The sequence below is a fragment of the Monodon monoceros genome, unplaced genomic scaffold (assembly GCF_005190385.1).
Source record: "Monodon monoceros isolate NGI ecotype Baffin Bay Population unplaced genomic scaffold, NGI_Narwhal_1 Super_Scaffold_21, whole genome shotgun sequence".
In the NCBI taxonomy this organism is placed as follows: domain Eukaryota; kingdom Metazoa; phylum Chordata; class Mammalia; order Artiodactyla; family Monodontidae; genus Monodon; species Monodon monoceros.
This window is the reverse complement of record NW_021703778.1, coordinates 169,512,264-169,538,740: the sequence shown is the minus strand read 5'-3', so window position 1 is coordinate 169,538,740 and position 26,477 is coordinate 169,512,264. Positions and strand designations below refer to the sequence as shown.

General features: G+C 58.0%; 2 protein-coding genes across 12 annotated transcripts in view; one reads left to right on the top strand and one right to left on the bottom strand.

Annotated features, from left to right (window-relative positions):
* The first annotated feature begins 3,550 nt into the window (after nt 1–3,550).
* DEGS2 (delta 4-desaturase, sphingolipid 2) lies at nt 3,551–25,217 on the top strand. Of its 3 annotated transcripts, XM_029237767.1 has the most exons (4): nt 3,571–3,680; nt 16,451–16,490; nt 20,374–21,116; nt 22,925–25,217. In XM_029237767.1, the coding sequence occupies exons 3-4, from the start codon at nt 20,400–20,402 to the stop codon at nt 23,069–23,071; spliced, it is 864 nt and encodes a 287-aa protein (XP_029093600.1). In that variant the 5' UTR covers nt 3,571–3,680; nt 16,451–16,490; nt 20,374–20,399; the 3' UTR covers nt 23,072–25,217. The 3 variants fall into 3 exon arrangements, with proteins under 3 accessions (XP_029093599.1, XP_029093600.1, XP_029093598.1); XM_029237766.1 differs by lacking the exon at nt 16,451–16,490 and having other exon boundaries at nt 3,551–3,680; XM_029237765.1 differs by lacking the exons at nt 3,571–3,680; nt 16,451–16,490 and having other exon boundaries at nt 20,090–21,116.
* Nucleotides 25,218–25,458: 241 nt separating this feature from the next.
* The window catches only part of EVL (Enah/Vasp-like), a 165,158-nt gene continuing 164,139 nt past the window's right edge, over nt 25,459–26,477 (bottom strand). For 7 of the 9 annotated variants that reach the window (XM_029237762.1, XM_029237759.1, XM_029237763.1 and 4 more), the window contains one exon: nt 25,459–25,948. In XM_029237762.1, the coding sequence (XP_029093595.1) occupies nt 25,911–25,948 (38 nt within the window). In that variant the 3' untranslated portion in view covers nt 25,459–25,910. The remainder of the gene's footprint in view (nt 25,949–26,477) is intronic. The other 2 variants (XM_029237764.1, XM_029237761.1) reach the window with 1 other exon arrangement.

Genomic DNA, 26,477 nt, shown 5'->3' with positions numbered 1-26,477 from the left:
CGGATTCTTAACCACTGCGAAACCAGGGAAGTCCCTCTCATTTCAATAGAGGTTTTTTTTTTTCTCCTGTGGCTGCCCCATGTGGCAAGTGGGATCTTAGTTCCCCAACCAGGGATTGAACCTGTGCGCCCTGCGGTGGAAGTGAGGATTCTTAACCATTGGACCACCAGGGAAGTTCTGAGGGTTTTTTTTTTTTTTAAAGAACAATACATACCTGCCCATCTCTGGTGTGTTTGTTTATTTTAATAGGTTGGAATAGCCCTTTATGTCTCCTGGGAGATGTTACTCTCATTCCTCAGTCCAGTTCTGTTTTCTCCAGTGGCTCTGTTTTCCCAGGTGTGAAGTTCCTCCCGTTCTTGGGGTGGTTGCCCTTTTTCGTGGAGTGATTTCTTTCTGTCGTTGGCTGGCTCTGGGTCACGGGCTGTTAGGCTCAGCTGGCTTTGGGGAGGGCTGGGAGGTGCTGTGTGGAATGCATTCTGGCCTGTTTTCTGCAAACACGGGGCAGGAGAGGACTTTCTGCTGGGACAGCAAACACTATAGTCAGAACTTCTGGGCATAGGTGCTTCCTGCTTCTCACAGGCAGCTGAAGACACCAGAGCACCCTGACCAAGGGCCTCCGATCAGGGTCCTTCCTGGGGTTCAGTGAACCCTGCCTACTGGGGCTGGTACCCAGCTTAGGGGAAGTGGGGGAGTGGAGGGTGTGCAGGAGTCATGGAAGAGTGGCTGGCCTTGTTGGGTTCCTCTCAGTTTCCATCCACAAAAGTCCGTTTTCCAATATTGTTAGGGATTTAACAACAACTACTACATATATATATATACACACACACACACACATATATATATGTATCTGTATATATATATATGTATCTATCTATGAATGTATGTATCTGTACATATGTACATTTTATACACTTCATTTTCATTTTATTTTTTGACTACACCCTCTGACATGCAGGATCTTAGTTCCCCGACCAGGGATCGAAACTGTGCCCCCTGCAGTGGAAGTGCGGAGTCTTAACCAGTGGACTGCCAGGGAAGTCCATACACTTCACTTTTATTTATTTATTTTAATTTAAAAGAAATATTTATTTATTTATTTATTTATGGCTGTGTTGAGTCTTTGTTGCTGAGCGCGGGCTTTCTGTAGTTGCAGTGAGCAGGGGCTACTCTTCGTTGTGGTGCACGGGCTTCTCATTGCAGTGGCTTCTCTTGTTGCGGAGCACGGGCTCTAGGTGCGCGGGCTTCAGTAGTTGTGGCACGTGGGCTCAGTAGTTGTGGCTCGCGGGCTCTAGAGCACAGGCTCAGTAGTGTGGCGTATGGGCTTAGTTGCTCCGCGGCATGTGAGATCTTCCCGGACCAGGGCTCGAACACCGTGTCCCCTGCATTGGCAGGCAGACTCCTAACCACTGAGCCACCAGGGAAGCCCCGCTTCATTTTTAAAATAAACTTTAACATCTGGTTTAGATTTACAGAAAAACTGTGAAGATAGTATTGATGGTTCCATAGCTTCCACGCCCAATTCTCTTTATTTTACTATCTTAAAATATAGGGACATATTATAATCTAATATACAAGGAATTAACCAAATATTCATACATTATTATTAACTAAAGCCCATACTTTATTCAGATTCCCTTAGTTTTTACCTACTGCCCATTTTCTGGTCCAGGATCCCACCCAGGACACCACATTACAAATGAATATGCAGTTTCTTTCATTTCTAGGACCAGGGACCTGGTGGGGAGGCTAGCCCATGTGCTCTGAGTGGGTTCATCATCGTGAAGCCGAGTTTCTGTGGTCCAAGCAGACCTCAGGGAATTGGGGATTACTTGGCCATGGCAGTTGATTTGGAAGTCATGAACTTTTATTCCACTCTCAGGTCTCTCTCCAGTCTGTCCTTTGACTTGTCCCCTCTTTGGCCTCAATTTTCTCATCTGTAAAATGAAGCCATTGGGCTAGTTTCACCTGGACAGACTGAGTCCTGGGGTCGATCTCTGAGTGGTTTGCTGATCTCCATCCTGGGCAGAGGGAACTGGCAGGCATGGTGGTGCCCCAGAGGGCAGAGCTGGGACCCAGATCTCACTGGTTGTAACACGGGGCTGACACTCTGACTTTGGGCTTTTAAAGTCAAAGATCAGGGGCCAGTCCCATCCCTTCTGCTTATTCTGAGGCCCCCTTCATCTCTGAGCCTCACTTTACCCATCTGTAAAGTGGCAGCCGCTGGGGCGGCTGGGACTTCTGAGGGTCCCTCTGGCTGTGAATAGAGCAGGTTGCCCTGGGGAGTGCTGAGTTCTCCATTCCTGGAGGTGTGCAAGCCAGGTAGGTGACACTGTTGGGTGGTGCAAGGGGTGGTGGTAACCCTAGGCTCTAAGTGTCTCTCTGTTGGACAGGGAATCCAGCCTCTCTGTTGGCCCATTTTCCTATCCTTGACTCGGGCAGGTGGCTGGCTGCCACCAGATGCCCACACCCAGTTGCCTTCCTTCCCATCTCACACCAGGACTGCCTTTGGCCCTGGCCCACAGACTTGCGGGAGACTGGAGGGAGGCTCACCATTATTACCTGCCCACCTTGTGGTACCTCTGGCTGCCAGGCCAGTCTGCTACCTAGGCGGCTCCTACAGGCTGGGCTCCAGGTACACGAGGTACACCATACAAAGCTCCAAAGAAGCAAGAGGAGGCCGGAAGGAATCCCTGAGAAGTGAAGTGAGGGGCCCTGTGTCCCTACTCCCCACAAACCAGACTCTCCATTCTGACAATTTTTGGATTCTTCAAGTCCCAGCCTTTGCAGCTTCTGTTCCCTCTACCACCAATGCCCTTGCCCTTCTTTAGCTGTTGAACTCCTACTCATCCTTTGAAGCCTAATACAAAAGACCCCTCTACTGAACCTTAGCTGTCCCAGGACCTACCGGTGTCGTAGCACGTATCATCCTGTGTCATTAATAGGCCTCTTCCATGCCTGTGTCCCTGTCGCTCGATTTCCCTGAAGGCAGGGGTGGGGCTGACTCACTTCCTCCAACCTGCAGACACCTCATTGTCCTCTGCCTTATTGCATGAAAGGAGTGGGTAGGGGAAGGGAGAATCGCTGTGGCGAACCTTTCCCGAGCCCCTTCTGTTTACCACCACTGTCGCATCCATTTAATCTCTACCCTCCAACCCCTGCCCCGTGCCAGGTGGGCGCTTTCACCGGTGGGTCTGTAGGGCCAGGGGTGGCAGGAGCGCGAGTGGCCCTGGGCCGCGGAGAGAACTGGTGCTCAGCCACCGGGGCGGGTGGGGGGCGGGCCTCAGTGAAACTGAGGGAACGGGGCGTCGCCACACAACGTGGGGTCCGGGGACTCTGCACGGGTTGCGTCCTAACAGTCTCATTTTCCAACCGAGGTAACTGAGGCTCCGAGAGCCCCGGGGACCCGCCTCTGCCCCGACACAAGACCGCGCCCAGGTCTGGTGGCAGAGGCGCTCCCGGCCCCGCCCCTGAGGCCCCGCCCCTGAGGCCCCGCCCCGAGCCCCCGCCCCCTGAGGCCCCGCCCCGAGCCCGAACTGGTCCTCGCGCAGAGCAGGGAGACAGGTGGAGGGGAGCCCAGCTCTGAGCTCCCGGCGCCACCATGGGCAACAGCGCGGGCCGCAGCGACTTCGAGTGGGTCTACACGGACCAGCCGCACACGCAGCGGCGCAAGGAGATGCTCGGTGAGCTCGGGCCCCAGGTGGGGACAGCCCTGGGGCCGTCTGGTGTCCCGGGACAGCCCGAGCCCAGGGGTCGCTCCTGAGGCCCGGATGCCCAGCAGGCCCTCCCCTACCTCTGCTCTAGAGAGGGTAGGAGCGCCACTCCTCCTCCCTCAGCGTCCCCGGCTCGGGGTTCCTGAGGGTCCCCAGCTCCGGCCTGGAACTCCCCTCGCGTCTCTGCCTCTGTCCTGGGATCTAAGACACGCGCTCCGCGCCTCAGGGGAGCGCGTTTCAGCTGCTCCATCCTGGCTGTGGGACGCGAGCCACTCCCAGGGCCGGGACCAGGGCTCGAGCTCTGGGGAGAGGTCGCAGCGCAGAGGTCGGCCCCAGGGACTGTCTTTGTACGGGATGCACCGCCCCCGCCTTCGAAGGCAGCTCCGCAGCCACCTGTCCTCCGCCGCATCCCGGGCTCCTATGTGCGCTGAGCGCCGGGGTCCCGGCGGCCCAGCCGGAGGAGTCGCCAAGCCCACCCCCAATCCCGGAGTTTAGGGCAGAATGAGCGCCTCGAAGGAAGCAAACGCTGAACCAGAGAGACAAGTTTTTAAAAAACAGACTGTACCAAAGAGTCTGTCCTTTTATTTTATAGCCTAATACACGGTGGCCCCCCTCTCTGTCGTTCAGTGTCCCGGGAGGTCATTTTTACCTACGTGGTCACACATCCTTTGGATTCACCCATCCTGATGGGCTCCATCCGTCTCTCAGGAAGACCCAGGGTGTACAGTCCTTTACCTGCAATTAGGGGTTAAAGGGCTCGCACCTCCAGAACAGCTTTTACTAGGTGCCGCCAAATCGCCTTTGCAGTGCCGGGCCAGCTTCCAGCAGGGTGGACACGTTCCCCTGCCCCAGAGTCCGTCGCCATTTCACCACACCCTCGCCTACACCTGGGGTTGGCAAACGTTTTTAATCTTTACCAAGCAGACGGACAAAACAATACTATTTCATTGTGGGTTAAATTTTTAATTTGATGATTGGTTTCAATGTTTAATTGGCCATTTAAATTTTTTTTTTCTCTTGGCTTGGTCTTTTGCTTGTTGGTGTTAGAGCTCTTTGTATAGAGGTTTTTAACCCTTTGTCTTATACATTGCAAATCTTTTTCCCTTTATAGTCACAAAAGCTTTTTTTTTTTTTTAAATGCATTTGAATAGGTTGACTTTTTTTTCTTTAGAATTTTCCCTTTGGTGTCTTCCTGCCCCACCCCAAGACTAGGGAAATATCTGTCCTATTACCTTTCAGACACCGGATGCACTGAGTGGTTAGTGTATGACCGTGCCCTGCTGTTGCTGGGGGTTCAGGGCCTAGAGACCCCTGGGTGGGTCTGTAACGTCTGTGGTTTTCTCCTGTGACGTGAGCAGTAACCCAGCACTATTTACGCCTGCGAACTTCCTGCAGGTGGCTCAGAGGGCACTTGGTGATCATCTGGTCCTCCCTCCCCCACGGAGCACAGGCATCGTGGCTGCTGTCTCTCAGCAGTTTCAAGGCAGGGCTGTGTTTCCTTCCCCTCCCCTGGCTGTCCCCCACCTCCCCCTTACAGGACTCACTGGGCACCTGGCCCCAGGTGGAGAAGGCTGCGGGAGGGATGTATCCTGGCCCATAGAGCTGCCTGGAGGGATCCAGACACTCTGGGTTGCAGACTTACTTTCCCAGTCTGCATAATGGGCACCATCATCCTTTCTGGAGGAGCGGGTATGAGGATAAAAGGAGAGCTTGGGTGAGAAAGTGCTCACTGTGGTACCCAGCACACCAGGACATGGAGAATGATCTGTCTCTCAAGATGGAAGCCACGGACCCTGGAACCAATCCAGGAAGCATCCTGGACAGGGTGGCTGGGAAGCCTGGAAGACTTGGAGGAGAGGGAGGTGACTTGGGCCAGGGTGGGGACAGCACAAGTTCTCAAGGGCTGACTCTCCAGGGAGCTTTGCAAATTCCCTCTGTGCACTGGGTGCTGTGGATTCCTCCCCACGAGTCCAGTTTTGAGCTAATGAACTTGGAATGTGCCATTCCCCCTCCCTCTCAGGCATTTGCGCACGCTGTTCCTCCGCCTGGGGGACCTTCCTCGCTACTCTGCCCCACTCGCTCAGTTCTCCCTCCTGTGGGAATTACCCCCCCCCCCCACCGAGCCCGGGCCAGGGGAGGGTGCTTCAGGGGGATTCCCCTCCACCGCTCCAGCCCATCGGGTCCTTATCTCTCGGGGGCACGTTACGTGGCTCTAGACCTTGGCTGTGAGCTGATCTCCTGGCAAGGACAACACCCACTCATTTGTCATGTGACCCTGGGCAAGTCAATAAGCAGATGAGGAAACTGAGGTTTGATTGAGTTAAAAGGGGTGAATTGTAGCACTTTCTTTATGGAGTTGTTGTGCAGATTTTTTTTTAACTATCATTTTTATTTATTTAAAAAATGTATTTATTTATTTGGTTGCGACAGGTCTTAGTTGTGGCTGGTTGGCTCCTTAGCTGTGGCATGCAAACCCTTAGTTGCGGCATGCATGTGGGATCTAGTTCCCCAACCAGGGATGGAACCTGGGCCCCCTGCGCTGGGAGCGCAGAGTCTTAAACACTGTGCCACCAAGGAAGTCCCTGTTGTGCAGATTAAACGAGGTGGTGTTCATGCTTAGCCCAGCACTCAACAAAATGTTAGCTGCGATGATAATTATTACCTCTTGCAGAAAGGCCCATGTTTTCCCCAAGGACAGGGAATGCCTTTCCATCTCTGTTTTCCTGAAGCTTGTGCTGTTCCCAGCCTGAGGGAAATCCTCTCTTTACAGAGGAGGCCCCAGAGTGGGGCTCAGAGAGCGGAAGTGACTTGCCTAGGGCCACACAGCTCAGTGGCCACAGAGGCCAAGTCGGTGTTCAGGCAGGGATGTGCTCCAGTCCTAGCCAGCTGGCCGCTGTGGCCCACACCAAGCTCCTTGGGGGCCACTGGATGCTCAAGGATCTTAGGATCCTTGCATCCCCTATGCATCCCCTATGCATCCCCTATGCATCCCCTATGCATCCCCTATGCATCTTGAAGTCAGAACCCAGGAAGGCCTCGCGTAGAGCTGGTTGCCGTGCTCTTCGCGCAGGACCAAAGTCCGTCTCCAGATCCCGCCTGGATGGGGACGTGCCTTGCAGGCCAGGGTTGAGGCTCCCTGTGCTGCGAGGGCAGGAACGGAGCCGGCGAGACTCTGGTAACATTGGAGACCAGAGTCCAAGCCAGGTGTGCCCAGCGGAATAAGAAGCAGGGTTTGAATTTGTCTTTTCAGAAACAAATAGCTTTGTGATTTTTTGTTTTTTGTGTTTTACCATGTATGTGCCCTTTCATAAGTAAAAAAAAAAAAAAAAAAAAAAAATCAGGCGATCAAAGGAAAGCAGGGAAGTGAGACTCTGCAGTTGTTGGATTATTTGCTCACGCAAGGCCCTGGGGTGGGCGTAGGGGTCTCTGAGTGGCGAGTGGTAAAATCCAGAACTGACCTGGCCGATATTCTCAGGCGCATTTGTGGAGGCTCTTCACCCAACCACAGAGATGCTGGAGCCAGGGGTGGAGGGCCGGCCAGCCACACGGCCATTCTCTCCCGCCCCTGTCCTTGCTGCAGTCAGCCTTCTCCTCGTCCTCCAGGCGGGCTGCAGCCTGTGTCCACCCAGCTCTGAGATTCCCACAGAAGAGAGAGAGGTGCCTCTCTCCCCTTCTGCCCTGAGTAGCCCGTCCTCCCCTTGAGCCAGCTCATCGCTGGCCAGAGCTGTGAGTCCTCTGATTGGCCAGTGGGCAGGGGGCTGTGATGGGCAAACCGCACAGTATCACATTGTGACGTCAGAGAGTTGCAGCTCTCCGAGAAAGGGGTGCTGTGATCCTAAGTTGGGTGGGGAGGGAGGGGTGCTGGGTGCATGGGCACACAGCAGCACAGACAATAGGTGATCCCTGGGACCCTATTTTTTAAAAAAATATTTATTTATCTGGGTCTTAGTTGTGGCATGTGGGATCTAGCACCCTGACCAGGGATTGAACCCAGGCCCCTGAATTGGGAGCATGGCGTCTTACCCACTGGACCACCAGGGAGTCCCTCTAGGACCCTATTTGAGCTGACTGTGTCCTCCCTGGCTTGAGTCCTCCAAGGGCTTCCCTTCCTAGAATCTCATCTCTGCTCTGCGTATTGGCACCCCCATGCTCTGGCCCCTGCCTTTTCTCCTTACTGTCTGCTCTCTAGCCACTTGGTGGAATATACCTGCCATCTGCCCATTTCCTACTTCGTGGCTTTTGCAAATGCTGTTTCCTCTGCTTGAATTCTTTTTCCCTACTCTTCGTCTACGGAACTTCTATGCATCCTTCAGGTCTCAGCCTAAATGTCCCTTTCTCAGAAACACTGTCTAACAGCGTGTGCCCTCACACACGGTATGCTGGGAAATGTTAAATAATCAACTGAATCTCTGGAGGGAACAAAAGACCCTGATTCGCAAATTGGCATTTGCCAATTTTTGTAGCTATTTCCATCATGGCCAATTTCAAACTACCAACGTGCATCGCTGCCCACTGAGTTGGGGAGAGGGCGGTATATTTGGGCACTTGACAGCGGCAGGCATAGGCTGGTTGCCCACACCACAGTCTACCCCCGTCTCTGCCGCCCAGCTATTCCTTCCCTATCCTTCCGTAGGGTGCTGTGCACTGTTACCTTGTGACCTTTGCTCCCATCTGTAATTCTACATTGATTTGTGGGGTGATAGCTTTGTCTGACTCTCCCACTCAACTCTGAGCTTCCCAAGGGCAGGGCCGGGCCCACCTCCACCAGTGCTCTTCCCAGCGAGGCTGAGTGAGGCAGTAGGCACCTACCAAAGCTTGAGCATCTCTAGTCCAACCTGCCACGACCGTCGCAGGGTTTCCCTCCCTCCAGAGGTGCCAGGGACCTGTCAGCCACAGCTCAGAGCATGCGGTTTAATCCTTGCCAGCTGGAGAGCAGGGAGTCATCCCGTTTTTTTTTTCCCCTCTAATATCTCTCTCTCTCTCTCTCTCTCTCTCTCTCTCTCTCTCTCTCTCTCTCTATTTATTTGGTTTGCTGGGTCTTAGTTGGCACGCAGGATCTTTAGTTGCCGCACACTGGATCTTTTTAGTTGCGGACACGTTGGATCTTTAGTTGTGGCATGTGAACTCTTAGTTGCGGCCTCTGGGATCTAGTTCCCTGACCGGGGATTGAACGTCGGCCCCCTTCATTGGGAGCGCACAGTCCCAGGCACTGGACCACCAGGAAGGTCCTGAGACATCCCGTTTTAATGGGCATTTCTGAGCTGATTAGTGAGGCTGAGTGTTTCTTCCATGATTTCACTGTCTTTCTCCTTATGTGAATTTTTGACTCATGTCCTTTTTCTATCTGAGGAGCCCTTTTCCTGGATCCGTAGGAGTCTTTTACGCATGACTTGTGGTGGCCCTGCTTTTGCCACACGTAACAAGAATCTTCCCATGTCTGTCCCTTGTCTTTTCACTTGGAACTTTTTTTTTATTTTTTGAGGCGGGGTGCACACTGCACATCATGTGGAAAGTTAGTTCCCTGACCAGGGATCGAACCCGCACCCCTGCATTGGAAGCGTGGAGTCTTAACCACTGGACCGCCAGGGAAGTCCTAATGTTTTTTTCATTTGTTTTGTTTCTCTCCCCCACTCCTTTTTTTTTTGGCCTTACAGACATTTGCATTTTTTCTTAATGCAGGGCAGGTCCCTGGGAAGTTAGGCCCCTTGCCCAAAGGTCACCCAGCCTGGTCAGGGTTAGGACAGGGCTGTAACTTGGTGACTCCGGCCTGCGCCTCTGTTCCACCCTCTTCTCCACGCGGGACCTGAAGACAGCCTGTCCCCCCTCCTGTCCTCCCCGGCACGTGACCCACGGGCAGTCACCAGCTCCCGTGGCCCCTTCCTCTCCTTCCTTCCGCCTCCGTACTGATGTGTGTGCTGTGCCTTCACCTGGCCTGCTTCTAATCCACATTCTTTCATTCGCACCAGCTTTTATGAAGTGATTTACATGCCATAAAATTCACTCATTTTAAAGGAACAGTCCAGTGATTTTTTAGTAAAGTTACACAGTCTGGTTTTAGAGCCTTCCCCTCACCCCAGAGGTCCCTAGGACCACTTGCCGTCACTCGGCAGCCCACCGTGTATCCTTAGAGCCACTCCTCGTCCCTCGAGTTTCGGCTCGAGTGTCACGGGGCTCAGTGTGTGTGTCCTAAGCACATCCTAGTCGGGACACACCCCTGTGCCCCGCACGTGTGCCTCCCACCCCCGCTGAGCCTGCGAGCCCCTCCCTCCTCTGGGGCCTGGGGCCGGCTCAGCCCAGACCTTTGGCAAATATTTGTCCGGAATCAAGAGCAGGTTTGGCGGGAGGTGGGTCAGTGATTCCCGAAGGCACTTTGGGCCGCTTCCCCGGTTCCCCCAGAGCACCGCCCACACTGACCAGCCAGGCTTAGGCTTGCCTTTGGGCTCCCAAACCGGAAGGGAGGGGGCGAGATGGGGCAGGGCAAGGCGGCTTAGGAAGCACTGGGGCCAGAGCTGCGGGGGGGAGCCGTTTAGGAAGGAGGGGATGAAGAGGGCTTGGTGCCTTTGCTGGAGATGCTGTCAGAGGACAGGTGCTCAGCCCCTGGGGGGAGAGGGAAGGTGCTCCGCACGGGGTGGCTTGTGGCGGGACAGGGTCAGACAGGCGCTGGAGGCAGGTGGGCACAGTGAGCTGACCGACACGATGGAATGTTCAGGCTGGAGAGCGCTTGGTGGTGAAAGGCGGTGACAAGGCCCCCCTGGAGCCAGCGGGACTGTCCTGCGATGTCACTTGACCTCCCTGGGGAAGCGGTCAGGGTATCTAGCCCTAGATGGTGCCTGGCCCGGGTGCGTGGAGGATCCAGAGTGGCCGCAACTAAGAGTTCACATGCCACAACTAAAGATCCAACGTGTCTGCAACTAAAAAGATCCAGTGTGCGGCAACTAAAGATCCTGCGTGCCAACTAAGACCCAGCAAACCAAATAAATAGAGAGAGAGAGAGAGAGAGAGAGAGAGAGAGATATTAGAGGGGAAAAAAAAAACGGGATGACTCCCTGCTCTCCAGCTGGCAAGGATTAAACCGTGTGCTCCTGGGAGCCCTGGAGGAGGCCGGTGAGAAGGGACCTCATCGCGGCCGGTCAGCAGGGGCTGCGCGGGGACCCTCGGTCCCTGCGGAGGGCGAGGGCCCGGCAGCGCCCCCTGCCGGGCTGCCTGTTTCTGCCGTTTCCTCCCCACCACGCCTGGCCCAGCAGGATTTGTCAGGAAGCTTCTGGGAATAACCTGGTGTCCACGGGGAGACTGTTCTGTGGGGTCAGCGTAGGGCAGTGGGGTCAGGCTGCTTCCCTTCAGGCAGGCTCCTCTGCTGAGCCCTCTGGGTCCTCATGAACAAGTCCACCACGTATGTAAATATATGTAATGCACGGAAATGTTCCCATCTGCTGGAGCCAAGCTCCCCAACACCTCGGGGCCTGCGGCCTCCTCTCCATTGTCCACCCGAGGCCCATGTGCCCTGGGGAAGGCCCCACCTCCAGGCCCTCACAGCCCAGAGTTGTCAGAGTGGGTGCCTTAGGGATGGAGAGTGAGGAAGCTGGCCCAGAGAGGGACAGGGGCTGGCCCAAGGGCCACAGCAGTTGGACTGAGCCAGGCTGCAGTTAGGCTCTCTTGAACTGGGACCCAGGATTTTCTCTGGGCGCTGTGCCCTGACGATGTAGCCCAGCTCCAGGAAACAGCTCCTCTCGGGACTGAGGAATCCCTGTGGACTCTGGAGGAGCCAGTGGAAAATTAGGTCGTTTCTCCATGTGGTGGAAGCTCTGCGTGCTCATCTCTAAGATGGGGGGACAGTCCCCTCCTGGGCAGGGTGGTGAGGGCTGCATGAGGAAGTGTGTGTCAGACGCCGGGCACGTTTCACCTGCTGAGCACCACGTCCACACCCGGGCTCCGGCCACATCCACGGGCCTGAAGGCGGGGGGTCCTGAGGTCAAGTCTTGGCTCTGTCGGCCTCGCCCTGCCTTGTCAGACCCTTCCCTGGGCCTCTGCCCCTCCTTTCTGTGTCATGCCTGGACAGTGTGGCTTCTAGCAATGGTTGTTTTCGTGGGCAGCTTGCCTTGGGCCCCGCCCAGGCTGCTGCTGGAAGGCCATTTGCATGGGTCTGTTTGTCTCTGGTTCCATGTGGCTGTCCATGCGGGCTCCAGGCTGCCCCACTGGAGCAGAGAGCCCTTGAGGCGTGAGTGTCCTAACCCAGCTTCTCTGGTGCTCTGTGCTGGAGGCCTGAGCGAGCAGGGTTCCCCCCGACATCAGCTGAGATCCCCCAGGGGGGCAGAGCCTGGTCAGGCTGGGCCAGGTTTGGGTGTCCAGCCAGGCCCAGAGGACTCCTCGTGGGGCTGCCAGGGCACTCTCGCCCTCCTCCTGGGCATCCCACCTCTCCTGGGGCCCAGAGAACATAGAGCCAGCAGCTTTCCCCTACCCAGCCTCATCCCTGAGCCCCAGAAGAGGCGCCCCTCTGTCAGGCCAGCACCCCCTGGCCTTCTCCGTGACCCCCGTCCCGCATCTCTGTCCTCTCCTTCTGCCATCCGCTGGCCCCAATCTCTCCCATCTCAACCCCCGAGCCAGGCCTCCCTCCCCAGGCCTGCGCTTGGCCTCACCTTCTCACCTCGCCTCCTGCTGAAACGGTTCTTGCTGGGGCCCCCAGGGCCTTGCTAAGTCCAGCAGGTGCCTGTCCGGCCTTCCTTGCCGTGACCCTCCTTGACCCCCCGGCAGCTGGGCACCCCCAAGCCCATGGCTCCATTTATCCCAAACCCGACTGCACCCAGTGACCTCATTAGGCCCGCCTGGCTGGAGGGCCCCAGAACATCTTCTCAGGGAGGCCTCTAGGCCTCCCGCCTCCTAGGGACCTAGAAGCCCTGGAATTGAAAAGGTTCGATGTTTGCTGTTTCGTTTGAGCGAAGATGGATCTTCGTCCAGCAGGCGGTAGATGAGCTAGTGAACCAGCCTGACCCTGCTCACCAGCGCGGCTCGGGTGGGTCCGGAGGGGCCCCACTCCTTAGATGGCGCCTTCCTGGGGTCTCCGCTGAAGGCCAGGGGTGTTCAGCGAGGTCTCCGAGCCGTGCCACCCCTGGAATCCGCTGGGCTCCTAGCTCCCTGGCCACTGTCTCTGAGCCCCCACTTTTTAAAAAAAAAAATTTATTTATTTTTTTTTGCGGTATGCGGGCCTCTCACTGTTGTGGCCTCTCCTGTTGCGGAGCACAGGCTCCGGATGCGCAGGCTCAGCGGCCATGGCTCACGGGCCTAGCCGCTCTGCGGCATGTGTGGGATCCTCCCGGACCGGGGCACGAACCCGCGTCCCCTGCATCGGCAGGTGTACTCTCAACCATTGCGCCACCAGGGAAGCCCCTGAGCCCCCACTTTTGACTCGCCTGGCTTGCTGGGGCTCCTCCTGCCTGCACTGTGGTCTGGACAGGGCCTCCGAGCAGGGTGGAGGTGGTCTGGAGCTCACGTGTTTGGCCCCTTCTCGGGATCGCCCCTGAGCTGCCCAGCATCCGGCTTGTGCGTGGGCCGCCTTTTTCCGTTGCTTCCAACAGGATGGCTGGGCCTAGTGACTATCGTGGCCGGGGAGCATGGGGCCTTTGCTCATAGGTTAAAGCAAGCCTGGGGCCAGATCACCTCCAAGAGCAGCCCACAGCCCCAAAGGTCAGAAATGGGATGTTTTTTACTCTCAGATCAGAAAACTGTATTTAATAACAACAGTAGTAACAGCTCCCAGGGCTCAGAGCTGTCATCCCAGCCTCACCAGAGCCTGGATGGGCAGGTCGGGGTGTCACCCCCATTTCCCAGATGTGGAGACCTAGGCTGGGGCAGTGCTGTGGCCTGCCCAGTCGGCCAGGGTGAGGGGCTGGCGACCAGGCACCCCAGGCTGTGTTGAGGCCGCACCCGAGCTGAGGGCGGCTGAGTCCCTGGGAAACTGTCAGGAAAGGAGGAAGGGGCGCCAGGCCAGGCAGGGAAGGGACACCCAAGGATGTTCTCCTTTGCTTCCACTCATGCACGACTTACTGGCCTTGTATGACAGACGGGGCACCAGAGGCCCACCGTCCAAGGTCACAGCTGCTGGGCTCTGTCACTGCCCTTGCCTCTGAGGGGTACGGAAGTGGCCTGTTTGCTGGCCTGGATCCCTGAGCTGGGGTGCTTGTCCCTGCTGGCTTGCCAGTCTGTGCTCACCTGGTGCAGGTGTGGCCTGCCCCAGGCCTGGCCTCCTTCCAAGGGGAAGATGGAGAGACCTGCCCTGTGGAGGCTGGTGGCCTCTGGCTGCCTGGCTGAGCTCCCAGGTGTGCCTGGGCAGGCGAGGGCCCGGACCCTTGGAGGCTGGCGTCCAGAGGCCACCTCTGGTGGGCGGGAGGCTGATGGAGCCCTGCGGCCTGTGGTCCCAACCTGACATTCAGGTATGCAAATGTTCGGGAACCTTGCACGTGATTTCCTGGGCACTGGGTGAGAACATTCCCGAAGGCTGGGTTGCAGGCACATCCTTCTTCCCCTGGCCTTCGTGAAGATACTTCTATCCTCCCCTGCTCCACCTCACTGTGGCTGCTGGATTCCCACCCCCTCAGGCCTCTCAGCCCTACAGTGGAAGCACGCATCTTCCTGGGCACCACTGAGGCCCGCCTTCTGAAATGTGCCCGCTCACTCTGACCCCCTTTGGCGGCAGGAACAAGCTGGGATGAGGCTTGCCCCCTGCCCCCCTCCCGAGTGGGGCCAACCCCCCAGGTTGGGGTCCTTTTGTCTCCTTTGCCCCGTCTGGCAGGGTGATGCTGGGCGAATGTCATGCTGGCTGGTCCACCTCGGCCAAGGCTGGCGGGCAGTGGCACCCTTGAGGGGCAGGGTCGAACGTGAGTTGCCGCTGCGCCCAGCGCCAGGCCAGTGCAGGGATGGGGTAGTGAGGTCAGCTGGGCTGTCAGAGCCCCGGGGTTTCCTCATCCCCCGTCCAGTTGCTGTGTGTTTCCTAGAGCTGCAGAGACAAATGACCACAGACAACGCGCTTGTTATCTTACGGTTCTGGAGGTCAGAACTCTGACCCGGGTCCCACTGGGTGAAGTTTCTTCTGGAGGCTCCAGGGGGGGAATCTGTTTCCTGGCCTTTCCAGCTTCTGGAGCCGCCTGTGCCCCTCGATCTTCACAGCTAGCGAGGCCGGTGGAGACCTTGCACATCCCCAGACCTCCTCTCCTGCTCACTTTCCCACCGTCCCGAGCCTGGGATGACCGGGATACTCCAGGCTCTCCTTGCTGTTGTGAGGTCAGCAGACCAGCACCCTGGGTGCAGCCTGACTTCCAGGGTCCCTCAGAAGCTGACCGATTCACAGGGGAGTAGGACCTGGACATGTTTGGGGGGCTCCTGTTCTGCCCACCCCAGTTGCCAGTCTCTCCCTCCACCTTGTGAGCTGGTTCCAGGCGGCGGGGGCCTTGGCACCCCCTTCCCTGCATCTTCCTCCACCTGCCTGGGGCAGCGAGTACCCTTCGGGGCCTCTGGCGTTTCTGGGACAGCCAAGTCGCCTCCCACACGCAACGCAGGGACAGCCCACTTGGCCGCCGTTGGGCCATGTGGGCAGGCCCGGGAGGAGAGCGCTGTGCAGCCTAATTCCACCACCGCTGTCCCCAGCATACCCGTCTTCGGGCAGCATCCTGGCCGCCGGCCTTCACGGTGCACTTTGTTGGGTGGTCGTCATAAAGAGCAGATTCATCTGGGTGTCCGCTCCCGGCCAGTCAGCCTGAGCTTTCCGTGCCTTATCTATTCATCCTCCCAGTGACCTGTTTATGGTTCAGAAACGAGCCTTGGAGCTGACGTAACCTGCTCGGAGCTGGGATTTTTTTGTTTGTTTGTTTTTTTCTGCAGTACGCGGGCCTCTCACCACCTCTCCTGTTGCGGAGCACAGGCTCCGGACGCGCAGGCTCAGCGGCCATGGCTCACGGGCCCAGCCGCTCCGCGGCATGTGGGATCTTCCCGGACCGGGGCACGAACCCGCGTCCCCTGCATCGGCAGGCGGACTCCCAACCACTGCGCCACCAGGGAAGCCCCGGATTTTTTTTTTTTAAACTTAAAAAACAAAATTGTGGGAAAGGATAACATAAAATTTGCCATTTTAACCGTGTGTGAAACATGTGATTTGGGGGCATTCATGACTTTCACGGTGTGGTGTAGCCATCACTACTATTTCCAAAACTTTTTCATGACTCCAAACAGAAATTCTACACCCATTACCAGTCACTGCCCATCGCCCCCCCGCCCCCCCAGCCCTGGAAAACTCTACTTTCTGGTTCTGTGAACTTGCCTGTTCTAGATATTTCACGTAAGTGGAATCGTACGGTATGTGGTCTTTCCTGACTGGCTTCTTTCACTCGGCATCACGTCTTCAAGGTTCATCCGTGTCGTATGCAGCCCGCGGTAGTCCTTCGTGCCTGTGTTTTGGGCGGCGGAAGTGCTGCTAGTTTATTTGGGAGTCAGTTCCCGGGAGCAGGATTGAGGGAGCCGGCACTGTGACAGAGAAGCAGCGAATTCAATATAAGAGCTTTTAAAACTGAGGCATAATTGACCTATAGCATTATATTAGCTTCAGGTGATTTTTTAAAAAAATTTTTATTGAAATATAGTTGATTTACAAGGTTGCGTTAGTTTCAGGTGTGCAGCAAAGTGATTCATTTATACATACATATATATATAAAAATACATATATATATATAATTTTTCTGCATTCTCTTCCATTGTAGGTTATTACAAGATATTGAGCAGAGTTCCCTGTGCTCTACAGTAGGTCCTTGTTGCTTATCTATTTTATATATAGTAGTATGCATATATATATATATATTTTAAAGAAGATGTTGGGGGTAGGAGTTTATTTATTTATTTTTGCTGTGTTGGGTCTTCGTTTCTGTGCGAGGGCTTTCTCTAGTTGTGGCAAGCAGTGGCCACTCTTCATCACGGTGTGCGGGCCTCTCACTATCGCGGCTTCTCTTGTTGAGGAGCACAGGCTCCAGACGCGCAGGCTCAGTAGTTGTGGCACACGGGCCTAGTTGCTCCGCGGCATATGGGATCTTCCCAGACCAGGGCTCGAACCCGTGTCCCCTGCATTAGCAGGCAGATTCTCAACCACTGCGCCACCAGGGAAGCCCTGTGTACATATATTTTTTAAAATATTTACTTATTTGGCTGTGCCAGGTCTTAATTGCGGCACGCGGGATCTTTAGTTGCGGGATGCGGGCTCTCAGTTGCAGCGTGCGGGATCTAGTTCCCTGACCAGGGATCAAACCCAGGCCCCCTGCATTGGGAGCATGGAGTCTTAACCACTGGACCACCAGGGAAGTCCCAGTAGTGTGTATATTTTAATCCCAAACTCCTAATTTATCCCTCCCCCACCAACATAGTGATTTGATATGGTATACTGTGAAATGATCCCAACAAGTCACTATACATAGTTACAAATTTTTTTTTTCTTGATGAGTTCTTGGATGACAAGTTCTTTTCTTTTTTAATAGACCTTTATTGGAGTATAATTGCTTCACAGTACTGTGTTAGTTTTTCTTGCACAACTGAATCAGCCATGTGCACACACATGTCCCCATATCCCCTCCCTCTTGAGCCTCCCCCCCCCCCCCCCCATCCCCCCCCCCTAGGTGGTCACAAAACACCCAGCCGATCTCCCCGTGCTATGCGGCTGCTTCCCACCAGCCACCTATTTTACATTCGGTAGTGTATGTGTGCCGATGCTACTCTCACTTCGCCCCAGCTTCCCGCTCCCACTCCAAGTCCTCAAGTCCATTCTCGATGTCTCCCTCTTTATTTGGATGAGAAGTTCTTGATGAGAACTTTCAAGATCTACTTTCCTAACAACTTTAAAATATGCAACACAGTATTAATAACTACAGTCACCATTCTAGAATCACATCCCCATGTCCTACTTACTTTGTAACTGGAAGTTTCATTCCTTCCTAAGGCTGAATAATATTCTATTGTGTAGAGAGACCGTATTTTGTTTAACTCCTCATCACTTAACAGACACTTGGGCTGTTTCCACCTTCTGGCTATTGTGAATAGTTCTGTGAACATGGATATGCAAGTTTCTGTCTGTGTCCCTGATTTAAATTCTGTGGGGTATATATTTGGCAGTGGAATTGCTGGGTCTTATGGTAATCCCATGTTTAACTTTTTGAGGAACCACCCAGTTGTTTTGCACAGTGGCTGCACCATTTTCCGTTCCTACTAGCAGCACACAAACAAGGGCCCCCATTTCTCTGCAGCCTCGTCAGCACTTGCTAGTTTCCGTTTTTCGAGTTTGGCTGTCCTAGCGGCTCTGCGGTGGGATCTCACCGTCGGGCTGGCTGCATCCCTGTGACTGCTGCTGCTGAGCACCTCTTCATGTGCTTAGAGAAACAGGTGCACATCTTTGGAGAAATATCTATTCAAGTCCTTTGCTCATGTTTTATTGGGTTGTTTGTCTTTTTGTCTTTGGGTTGTAGGATATCTTTATATATTCTTGTTACTAAACCCTTATCCAGAGCTGGAATTTGAACCCTTTCTGAACGCTGCTCCCTTCCACCCCCCCTGGAGATGCTGTGGCCCCCTGGGCCCCTCTTAAGCAGGGCTGTGGTTTATTGCCAGGCCTGGGCTTGCTTGCTCTTTCCTAGGTTCTGCTTTGACGCTTGTGCTGTGACCGCCATCCTCCGGGACCTGATTAGGTGGTGTCCTTGGCAGCTTCGGGGAAAGCTCCCGGGGTCAAAGGGCCCAGGCAGTTTTGCCGAGCTTGGAAGCCTGGGGGGTAGCCCCAGCAGTAGGGGGAAGGAGGCTGGAATGGGAGCCGGGGGTAGGGGTGTGAGGTTTGGCCGCCTCCCCGGCAGGCTGTCTTGAGGGCTGTATAGCACCACTGCCCAGTTGGTCGGAGCCAAAACCACCGTAGCCGCCATATGAGGTGGAGGCTTGGTGGGAGTGCTGGTGTGTAGATAGCAGGGGTGTCGGTGCTGCCTGGGGGATTCTGTGGGCTTCCTGGGCAGAGTTTCTAGGATGTGGGAACCCCGACTACCGCCCCCCGCCCCGACATCTCCAGCAGACGCGGGCTGTCCCACCATCAGGCTCCAGGACCGGTATGTGGAACACATACCCTGTGAGGCACATCCTGCCCACACTGTGTCACACTGGGACACAGAGGCCCAGAGAGGGTGGGAATGCACCATGGCCACACAGCAGGATCAAAACTGACCTCGAGATGGGCTTGTGGCACGACCACAGCTTGGGCAGGAAGACTCTGAGCCTGAGTCTCCCCTCTGGGGCAGAAGTCCTTGTTGTGTTTCTCCTTGCATACCCCCAGGGACAGGCAGCTCACCACCTATGAGGCAGCCTGTTCCATTGCTGGGGGGCTCTGACAGAAAGTTCTCTGGGCTGGGAGGAAGAAGGCAGCCCTGTCACATACTTCCATTCTGAGTACTAAAGGGCAGCGACTTCCTGGGTCACTAGGAGGGAAGCGTAGGCCAGGATTCAACCTTGGCCTGGCCAATTCCATTTGGGGCCCAGCCTCTGCTGCAGCCCTGGACACCCTCTTCACAGGCCAGCCTGAGGCCGCCCAGCTGCTGGATGGGTAGGAGGGGCGGGCACTGAAGGCACTGGAGATGGGTACTGACTGTCCTAAGGGTGCCTGGGACGAGCCCCGCCCTCGCCGGCCTGGATCCCAATCTGTGTGTCAGGACGCTGGCTCCACCTGAGGGCCTGTCTCCTCTGCCAGGGAACCAAGGGACACAGCAGACCTGGAGTGGGAGGGTTGACTGTCCCCTTGAGCATGTGATGCCCCCCGGCCCTGTCCCTCCGTGCCCCTGGATACAGCACCAGCTGCTTCACCAGCCTTAAGCCTGCCAGCCCCCTCCCACCAAGCAGAGGTTTCTAGAAGGCACTGCTCTCTTGCCCCAAGGCCCCCACCCCACCCTGTTCTCTTCCGGCTGCCTCCTCGGCTGGGAAGGCCCTCCCTGCTTGGGCAACTCCCACTGCCATTGTTTTTTCCTTTTCTGTAAAACAAAATACAGAAAAGTACAAAAGATACTATAACAAACACCCACCACCCAAAATAAGTGTATTCAACATTTTATCATATTTCCTTCAGATCTTTGTTTGTTTTACGAACTGAAACACCGAGACAAAGCCAGAGCCCTCCACATTCCCCTCCCCCAGCCGCCCTGCCCCCTCCCAGGGGCCCCCCCGAAGAGTCTGCTTGTGGCTCTCGGGCTCCCTGGAAGCCCGCAGCAACCAAGCAACAGTACACAGCACCGCGTGCGCTGAACCTGTGGCTCTCAGCAGCTGTTTTGATTTCGGGAATTATGTTTCTGTGGCCCATGCTGACGCCTGCTCTTTGTTTAGGCTGGTGACAAAGACCCCCACCCTGGGGAGTCTCCCCAGAGCCCCCTGGGTGGTGGGGGGAGACGGGTCTGCCTGCCTCCCTCGGCACGAGCACAGGCGAGGCTGCTTCTAGGCCCAAAGCCGCAGTGCCAGATCTCAGAGCGACTCTCTGTGTCACTGCCTGGGGGCTTAATGGATGGTGGAGGGAAAGACAGGGAAGATGGCAGGAAAAATTTAAGGAGGGAGGAGGGGAAGCATGCATCTGGGACCCACGCGGCCAGCGCCCCCTCACCTTCTCTCCCGGTCCTCCCTGCAGCCAAGTACCCGGCCATCAAGGCCCTGATGCGGCCGGACCCTCATCTCAAGTGGCTGGTGCTGGGGATGGTGCTGGCGCAGCTGCTGGCCTGCTGGCTGGTGCGGGGCCTGGCGTGGCGCTGGCTGCTCTTCTGGGCCTACGCCTTCGGGGGCTGCGTGAACCACTCGCTGACGCTGGCCATCCATGACATCTCGCACAACACGGCCTTCGGCACTGGCCACCCTGCCCACAACCGCTGGTTCGCCGTCTTCGCCAACCTGCCCTTGGGTGTGCCCTACGCCTCCTCCTTCAAGAAGTACCACGTGGATCACCACCGCTACCTGGGCGGCGACGGGCTGGACGTGGACGTGCCCACGCGCCTCGAGGGCTGGCTCTTCTGCACGCCGGCCCGCAAGCTGCTCTGGCTGGCGCTGCAGCCCTTCTTCTACTCGCTGCGGCCGCTCTGCGTGCACCCCAAGGCCATGACCCGCATGGAGGTGTTCAACGCCCTGGCGCAGCTGGCGGCCAACGCCACCATCTTCACCCTCTGGGGGCTCAAGCCCATGGTCTACCTGCTGGCCAGCTCCCTACTGGGCCTGGGCCTGCACCCCATCTCGGGCCACTTTGTGGCTGAGCACTACATGTTTCTCAAGGGCCATGAGACCTACTCCTACTATGGGCCCCTCAACTGGATCACCTTCAACGTGGGCTACCACATGGAGCATCACGACTTCCCCAGCATCCCGGGCTGCAACCTGCCCCTGGTACGTGGCCATGGTCGCAGGGCTGTGATGGCACCTTAGTGGGAGGTGGGGGAACGCGGGGAGGGCTTTGGGCCACACTCCGGCCTTTCTCTCGTGCTGATCATGGGATGGCTACGTGCTCACTTGGGGTCCCCAGGGGAGAAGGAAAGGCCACCTGGCACACGGAGTGCCTGGCTGGAGAATACGAAGGTGAATTCGGGGGGGCGGGGCAGGGGCTCAAGGGGCATTTTACAGTTCAGGCCTCTTGGTTTAATGAAGACCCGTTTGAGCACAGCTATGATATTCACTGGCTGGCTGTGTGTCCTGGGGCAAGCCGCTTGCCCTCTCTGTGCCTCAGCTTTCTCTCCTGTAAATGGTGCAGCAGTAACGATACTGCAAGTGAAGCGCCTCCCCTTCCTGACCCTGTCCCTCCGCATTTCTTGTCACTGCCCTGTGACCCTCCAGGGGCCCCCTCACAGCACAGAGAGGACAGGGTGGGCCTTGCCCTTTGTGACCCAAGGGGCTTGGCCCGAGCTGCCTCAGAGTGGAAGCCTCTGGGCTGGCACCTTTGTCTTGGGAGATCTGGGTTGGAGAATTTCTAAAGAAGAAAGAGGGAGGGGGAGGAGGAGGGGGGAGGGGGGAGGAGTTGTTGTCGTTTTGGTCTGGCACTGGTCGGTTAGAGCAGAAGTGACCGCGCACAGGGGGTTGGAGATTGTGGTCGTGGGAAGGCTGAGTGTGCGAGACTGTGTGTACGTCTGTGTGCCCGCATTCCTACACGTGATTAGGTGTGCCTGTCCATACGTGCATGTCTGTTCACCCACTCGTGTGCTGGAGTGCGTGTGAACACTGGTCTGGTGCAGGTGTTTGTGCCGTGGCCCACGTGACTCTGGAGTCTGACAGCCTGTGTGTCCACCCTGGCTGTGCAGGCCCCGCCCCCCCCCCCCGCCAATGGTACTGAGGTCCTGCTCTGTGCTGGGCACCATCTCACCGAAGCCTCACCACAAGCCTACACAGCATTTCAAGCCCATCACGCCCACTTCATGGACGCGAAGGGAGAGGCTCAGGGAGCAGGGGTCTCTGACGCAGGAAGCAGCAGAGCCAGAATCTTGACCCAGAACACTCACAGAAACAGCTGCTGTCAGCTGTGAGCCTTTCCTTCTCCCAAGCAAAGTCAAAGGCTCCCTGTTCCTGCCGTGCGTGTCACCTCATCCCCCTTAGGCCCCCCTTTTCAGTTATAAAGCAGGCCCTGTGCACCTGGTGTGTCCTCTGTGGGGGGAGGGGGAGGCCTTCCCTGCAGTTGGTGTGCACGTAGGTGCTGAGGCTGGAGCACTTCTTGGAGGAGGCGGGCTGAGGGTGTCAGGTGCAGAGAGGGGCAGGGAGCTGGAGGGGGAAATAAATCAGCCTCTCCTGAGGCTGGCAGTATGGTGGAAGCCAAGGTCAGAGGGGTTTGCAGGTCCGAGAGGGCACCGAACGCCAGGCTGAGGCGCGTGGACGTGACCTTGGTTCAGCAGGACTTGGCCACCCTGAGGCTCCTGGATCAGAAACTCGGGGTGTGGGCTCCGGGGAGGCGGGTGTGCATTTTAACTCCTCACCCCCATTTGGGGCAGGGGCCTCAGCGCCTCTTGGTGCCCCCGGCCAATGGCCCCTCCGCCTTTGGGCAGCGCCGGGCAGCCTCCTGCCCGGCTGGCCCGTACACGGGTACCCTGGGAGATGACAGGGTTGCGCATGTGCTCACGTGGTCTGTGTGCTCACGTGTGTCTGCGCGCACGTGCGCCTGTGGCTGTGCACGTGCCTGTGTGCGGCCTCTGACCCATGTGCCCTCTCCACAGGTGCGGAAGATCGCGCCCGAGTACTACGACCACCTGCCCCAGCACTACTCGTGGGTGAAGGTGCTCTGGGACTTTGTGTCCGAGGACTCCCTGGGGCCCTACGCCAGGGTGAAGCGGGTGTGCAAGCTGGCGAAGGACGGCCTGTGAGCCCGACGGCCGGCGCCCCGAGAGCACGGACCCTGCTGCGCGCGCCTCAGTGCCCGGTGGGAGCAGGGCCTGTGCTCTCTGTTTGCTGCCCGGCCTCGCCCCGCCCACCTGCAGGGCTGGCCGTCACCTGTCCCCAGGGCGTGCAGTGCCCAGAACTGGTTTGGCTGCATTTGGTTCCCGCACCCTAGGCTGCTGTTCTTGTCCCCCTGGAGTCCCGAGACCACGCCTGGAGACAGCGGGCACGGGTGGCAGCCTGGAGAGGCTTGGTCTGCACGGGGACTGGTGACCGCAGGCCGGGCCCTCCCTTTCAGGACGTCATGCGCGAGGCCTGGCCCGGCGCTGGGTGCCCTGTGCCCAGGGAGCTGATTTCTCTGGCGTGCCCATGCCCTAAATTTAAAGCAGCCTGTTTTCAAGTCCACAGAGGGTGCTTCCCAGGAGTGGGCTCGGCTCCTGGCCAGCAGGGCCTGAGGCCACGCTCCTCCCTCTGGGGCAGCCTTCCCCGGGGGCCCTGTCATTGAGTGGCTGGTTTTGGGGGTGTGGGCAGAGATGAGATCCACGTGGTCCTCGGGCCACGTCCCTGCTCCCGCCACAACCCTGCCCCCAACCCCCGCGCCTGCCGAGCTCCTGCTGCACCTTGGGGCCCTCACCCCCACCAGCTCAGATGTGGGGCTTGAGGAGAACAGGTACCACAGGCCGCTGGACCGACGCGTGACTGCCCAAGTGAGCTAGGGCTCTGGCGGAAGCTGGCTGGTGTCCTCGGTGTCTCTGCGAAGCCGGATGCGGCTCGTCCAGGCTGTGCGGAGGGCTAATGGCCCAGCTGAGAGGTGGGGAGGCATCGCCGGCGCCAGCTCCTTGGCCCGGGGGCTGTGTCGGGGTGTGGGTCCTGGTCTTCCAGAGGCAGGCGGGCAGCAGGAGGGATGCCTGGGCGAGGCCCTCCCTGCCAGAGGAAGCGGCCGGGCCAAGACGGCCTCCCTTTGGAGCCGTGAGGCTGGGGAGGCCGAGGACCATGGCCCAGGGGTGGGCATGGCGGGGCTGCCTTAGCTGGCCCGGGAGAGAGGGCTGGTAGGAAGGCCCAGCTGGGAGGGGAGGAAGGTCTCAGGTGCCTGAGACAGGGCAGTTGCTACGCAAGGGCTTCCTGCTCAGGGCTGGGAGTGGCCTCGCATGTGCCAGGCACCCCTGTCCCCGGGTGTTCTGACCACTGAGATGGCCCGGGGAAGAGGCCCTTGGACTGGCTGTGGGAGGGCAATGCGGCTCTGAGCCTGGACAGGCGGCCCCTCCTTGTGCACACACGCTGGCCTGGGCCCAGGGGAGCCCCAGAGAGCCCAGCTGAGCCTCGCGAGCTCTCCGTGTCCGCCAGCGAGCTTATCTGCCGACGGGACGGTCACGGCTGGGCCTCACCCAGAGCCGAAGGTGGGCCCAGGGCAGGGGTCTGGCACAACTCTCTCGAGAGGCAGCTGCCCGGGAAGAGGGGAGCACCCCCTCGCCACCTGCCAGGACTCTCTCCCCGAGGCCCCGAGGCGACAGGGTTCCTGGACGGCGGGAGGCAGAAGGAGCCCGGGAGAGCCGCTCATGGAGCTGTGTGTGGGTTAAAGCCGCTCACCTCCCAACCAGCAGAACAGCCCTGTTCCTGTGTCCCAGGGTCGCTGGGAGCACTCGGTGAGACGGTGTGTCCAGAGCCTGGCCAGAAAACAGTCCCGCTGTCACGAGCCAGACTGGGGGCCCTCCTCCCGTGGCCCCCAGAGGACGGCTGGGCCAGCGCCTGGGCACACCGTGCCATGGCGCCTGCGTGATAGTCAAAGGAGGCCAAAGCCTCTCCACCGGCTGGGGCGCCCGCGTGATAGTCAAAGGAGGCCAAAGCCTCTCCACTGGCTGGGGCCTCCCTCACTCCTGGCTCAGGGGCAGCAGTCGCCAAGGCGGACAGCCAGACCCTCTCTGGCTCCAACGGGGGCCTTGCGCGGTCTGAGAAGTGCTGGGAAGTGCCTCAGGTGGGCACCCGGGCTGCCCCTCCTGCCACGGAGGCGGGGACCTGTGCTCCTCCCTGGGGGCTGCAGGAGACTCGTGGGGCAGGGCCGAGGCCTTCCCTGCCCGCCTTGCTGGGCCCGAGTCACGGGGCGCCCCTCTGCGCGGCGGGGAGGTTATGCTGGTGCCTCCTCCCGGCCCTGCTGATGTTCCAGGCGCCACTCAGAGCCCGTCTCCCTGGAGGAGGCCCCGGGGGGCGGCTCCTGGGCCCCCCGCCGGCAGTGCCTGAGCTGCGCAGCTCAGCGGCCCGTCCCCCCTCGCATCTGAGTCAGCCCAGCCTCGCACCCACGGCCGCCACTGCCGTGGGCCCTTCCCCCAAAAGAGGCCTCCCCGGCCGGGAGCCGCCAACAGCGAGCGAGTCGGAGCCGGGGTGTGGACGGTAAGCGTTTATTACCACGTGCACACAGACCGCCTGGTGCGTGGATGGACCCCAACCACCAGGACGCTGGGAAGGAGCCACGTGGAAGCGGCCGCTGCTCCCGGTGGCACCTAGGAGAAAACTTGAAACCATCTAGCGAGGCGCGTGACTGACTCGGGGTGTCTTCTCTATAAACCGAAAGGAATGTACACTTAAATAGGCAAATATAAAATACAAAAAAAGGCGACAGGCCTGGTGTGCTGTGTCAGGTTGAATCTAAAAAAATCCAGGAGCTGAACTTTTTTCCTCATTTTAATATTTTATCACAGGTTAAGACTTTTAAACGAAGCACATCCTAGCTTCAGTGCGTGCTCGTGTGTGCTGGAGGCCTGGGCGCTGGGCTCCTTGCTGTCCCCGCCTTCGGCTGGACCGGGTCTCAGGCGGCGTCGGGGGCCGAGCGACCTACGATGTGCTGATCCCACTCAGCTCCTGCCTGATGGCTGAGGGGACAGGGCGGGACAGGAGGCTCAGGCGCCGCTCGCCGGCCTGCTCAGGTCCTGCCTGGGGTCTGCCCCGCTCTGTCTCCCGAGAGCCGCCCCGCTGGCCCCCAGGCCAGAGGGCAAGCAGCGCAGCGGGCTCCGGCCGACTCCGGGGTGACAGCAAAGCCCTCTGTGGGTCTCATCTGCCGCTTCTCGTGAGCTGGCAGTCCCTCAAGGATGGCACTGCCCCTCCCCGTCAGAGTCGTGAGCTGGCAGTCCCTCGAGGATGGCACCGCCCCTCCCCGTCAGAGGACGAACCGGTAAGGGGCAGGCAGGCAGCCCAGCTCTGGTCGGAGGACCGGCAAGCCCCCCACCCCGCCCCCAGGGGCAGCATCAGGTCGGTGACCTTGAGCAGGGCGGAGGGCTCCCACGCCCTGCCTCCCGGGCCTGGGCTCGCCCCATCCGGAGGGGGCCGGGGCTTCTCCCCACTCCTCTCCCCAGAGTCCTCCCCCAGATGTGAGCCTCTGCCCAGACAGACCCCAGGGGGCCT

Coding starts and splice junctions, on each gene's coding strand:
- DEGS2 (XM_029237765.1), top strand. CDS start 20,250: ATGGATGGTGGAGGGAAAGACAGGGAAGATGGCAGGAAAAATTTAAGG. Junction 21,117..22,924: donor CGGGCTGCAACCTGCCCCTG/GTACGTGGCCAT, acceptor CCCTCTCCACAG/GTGCGGAAGATCGCGCCCGA.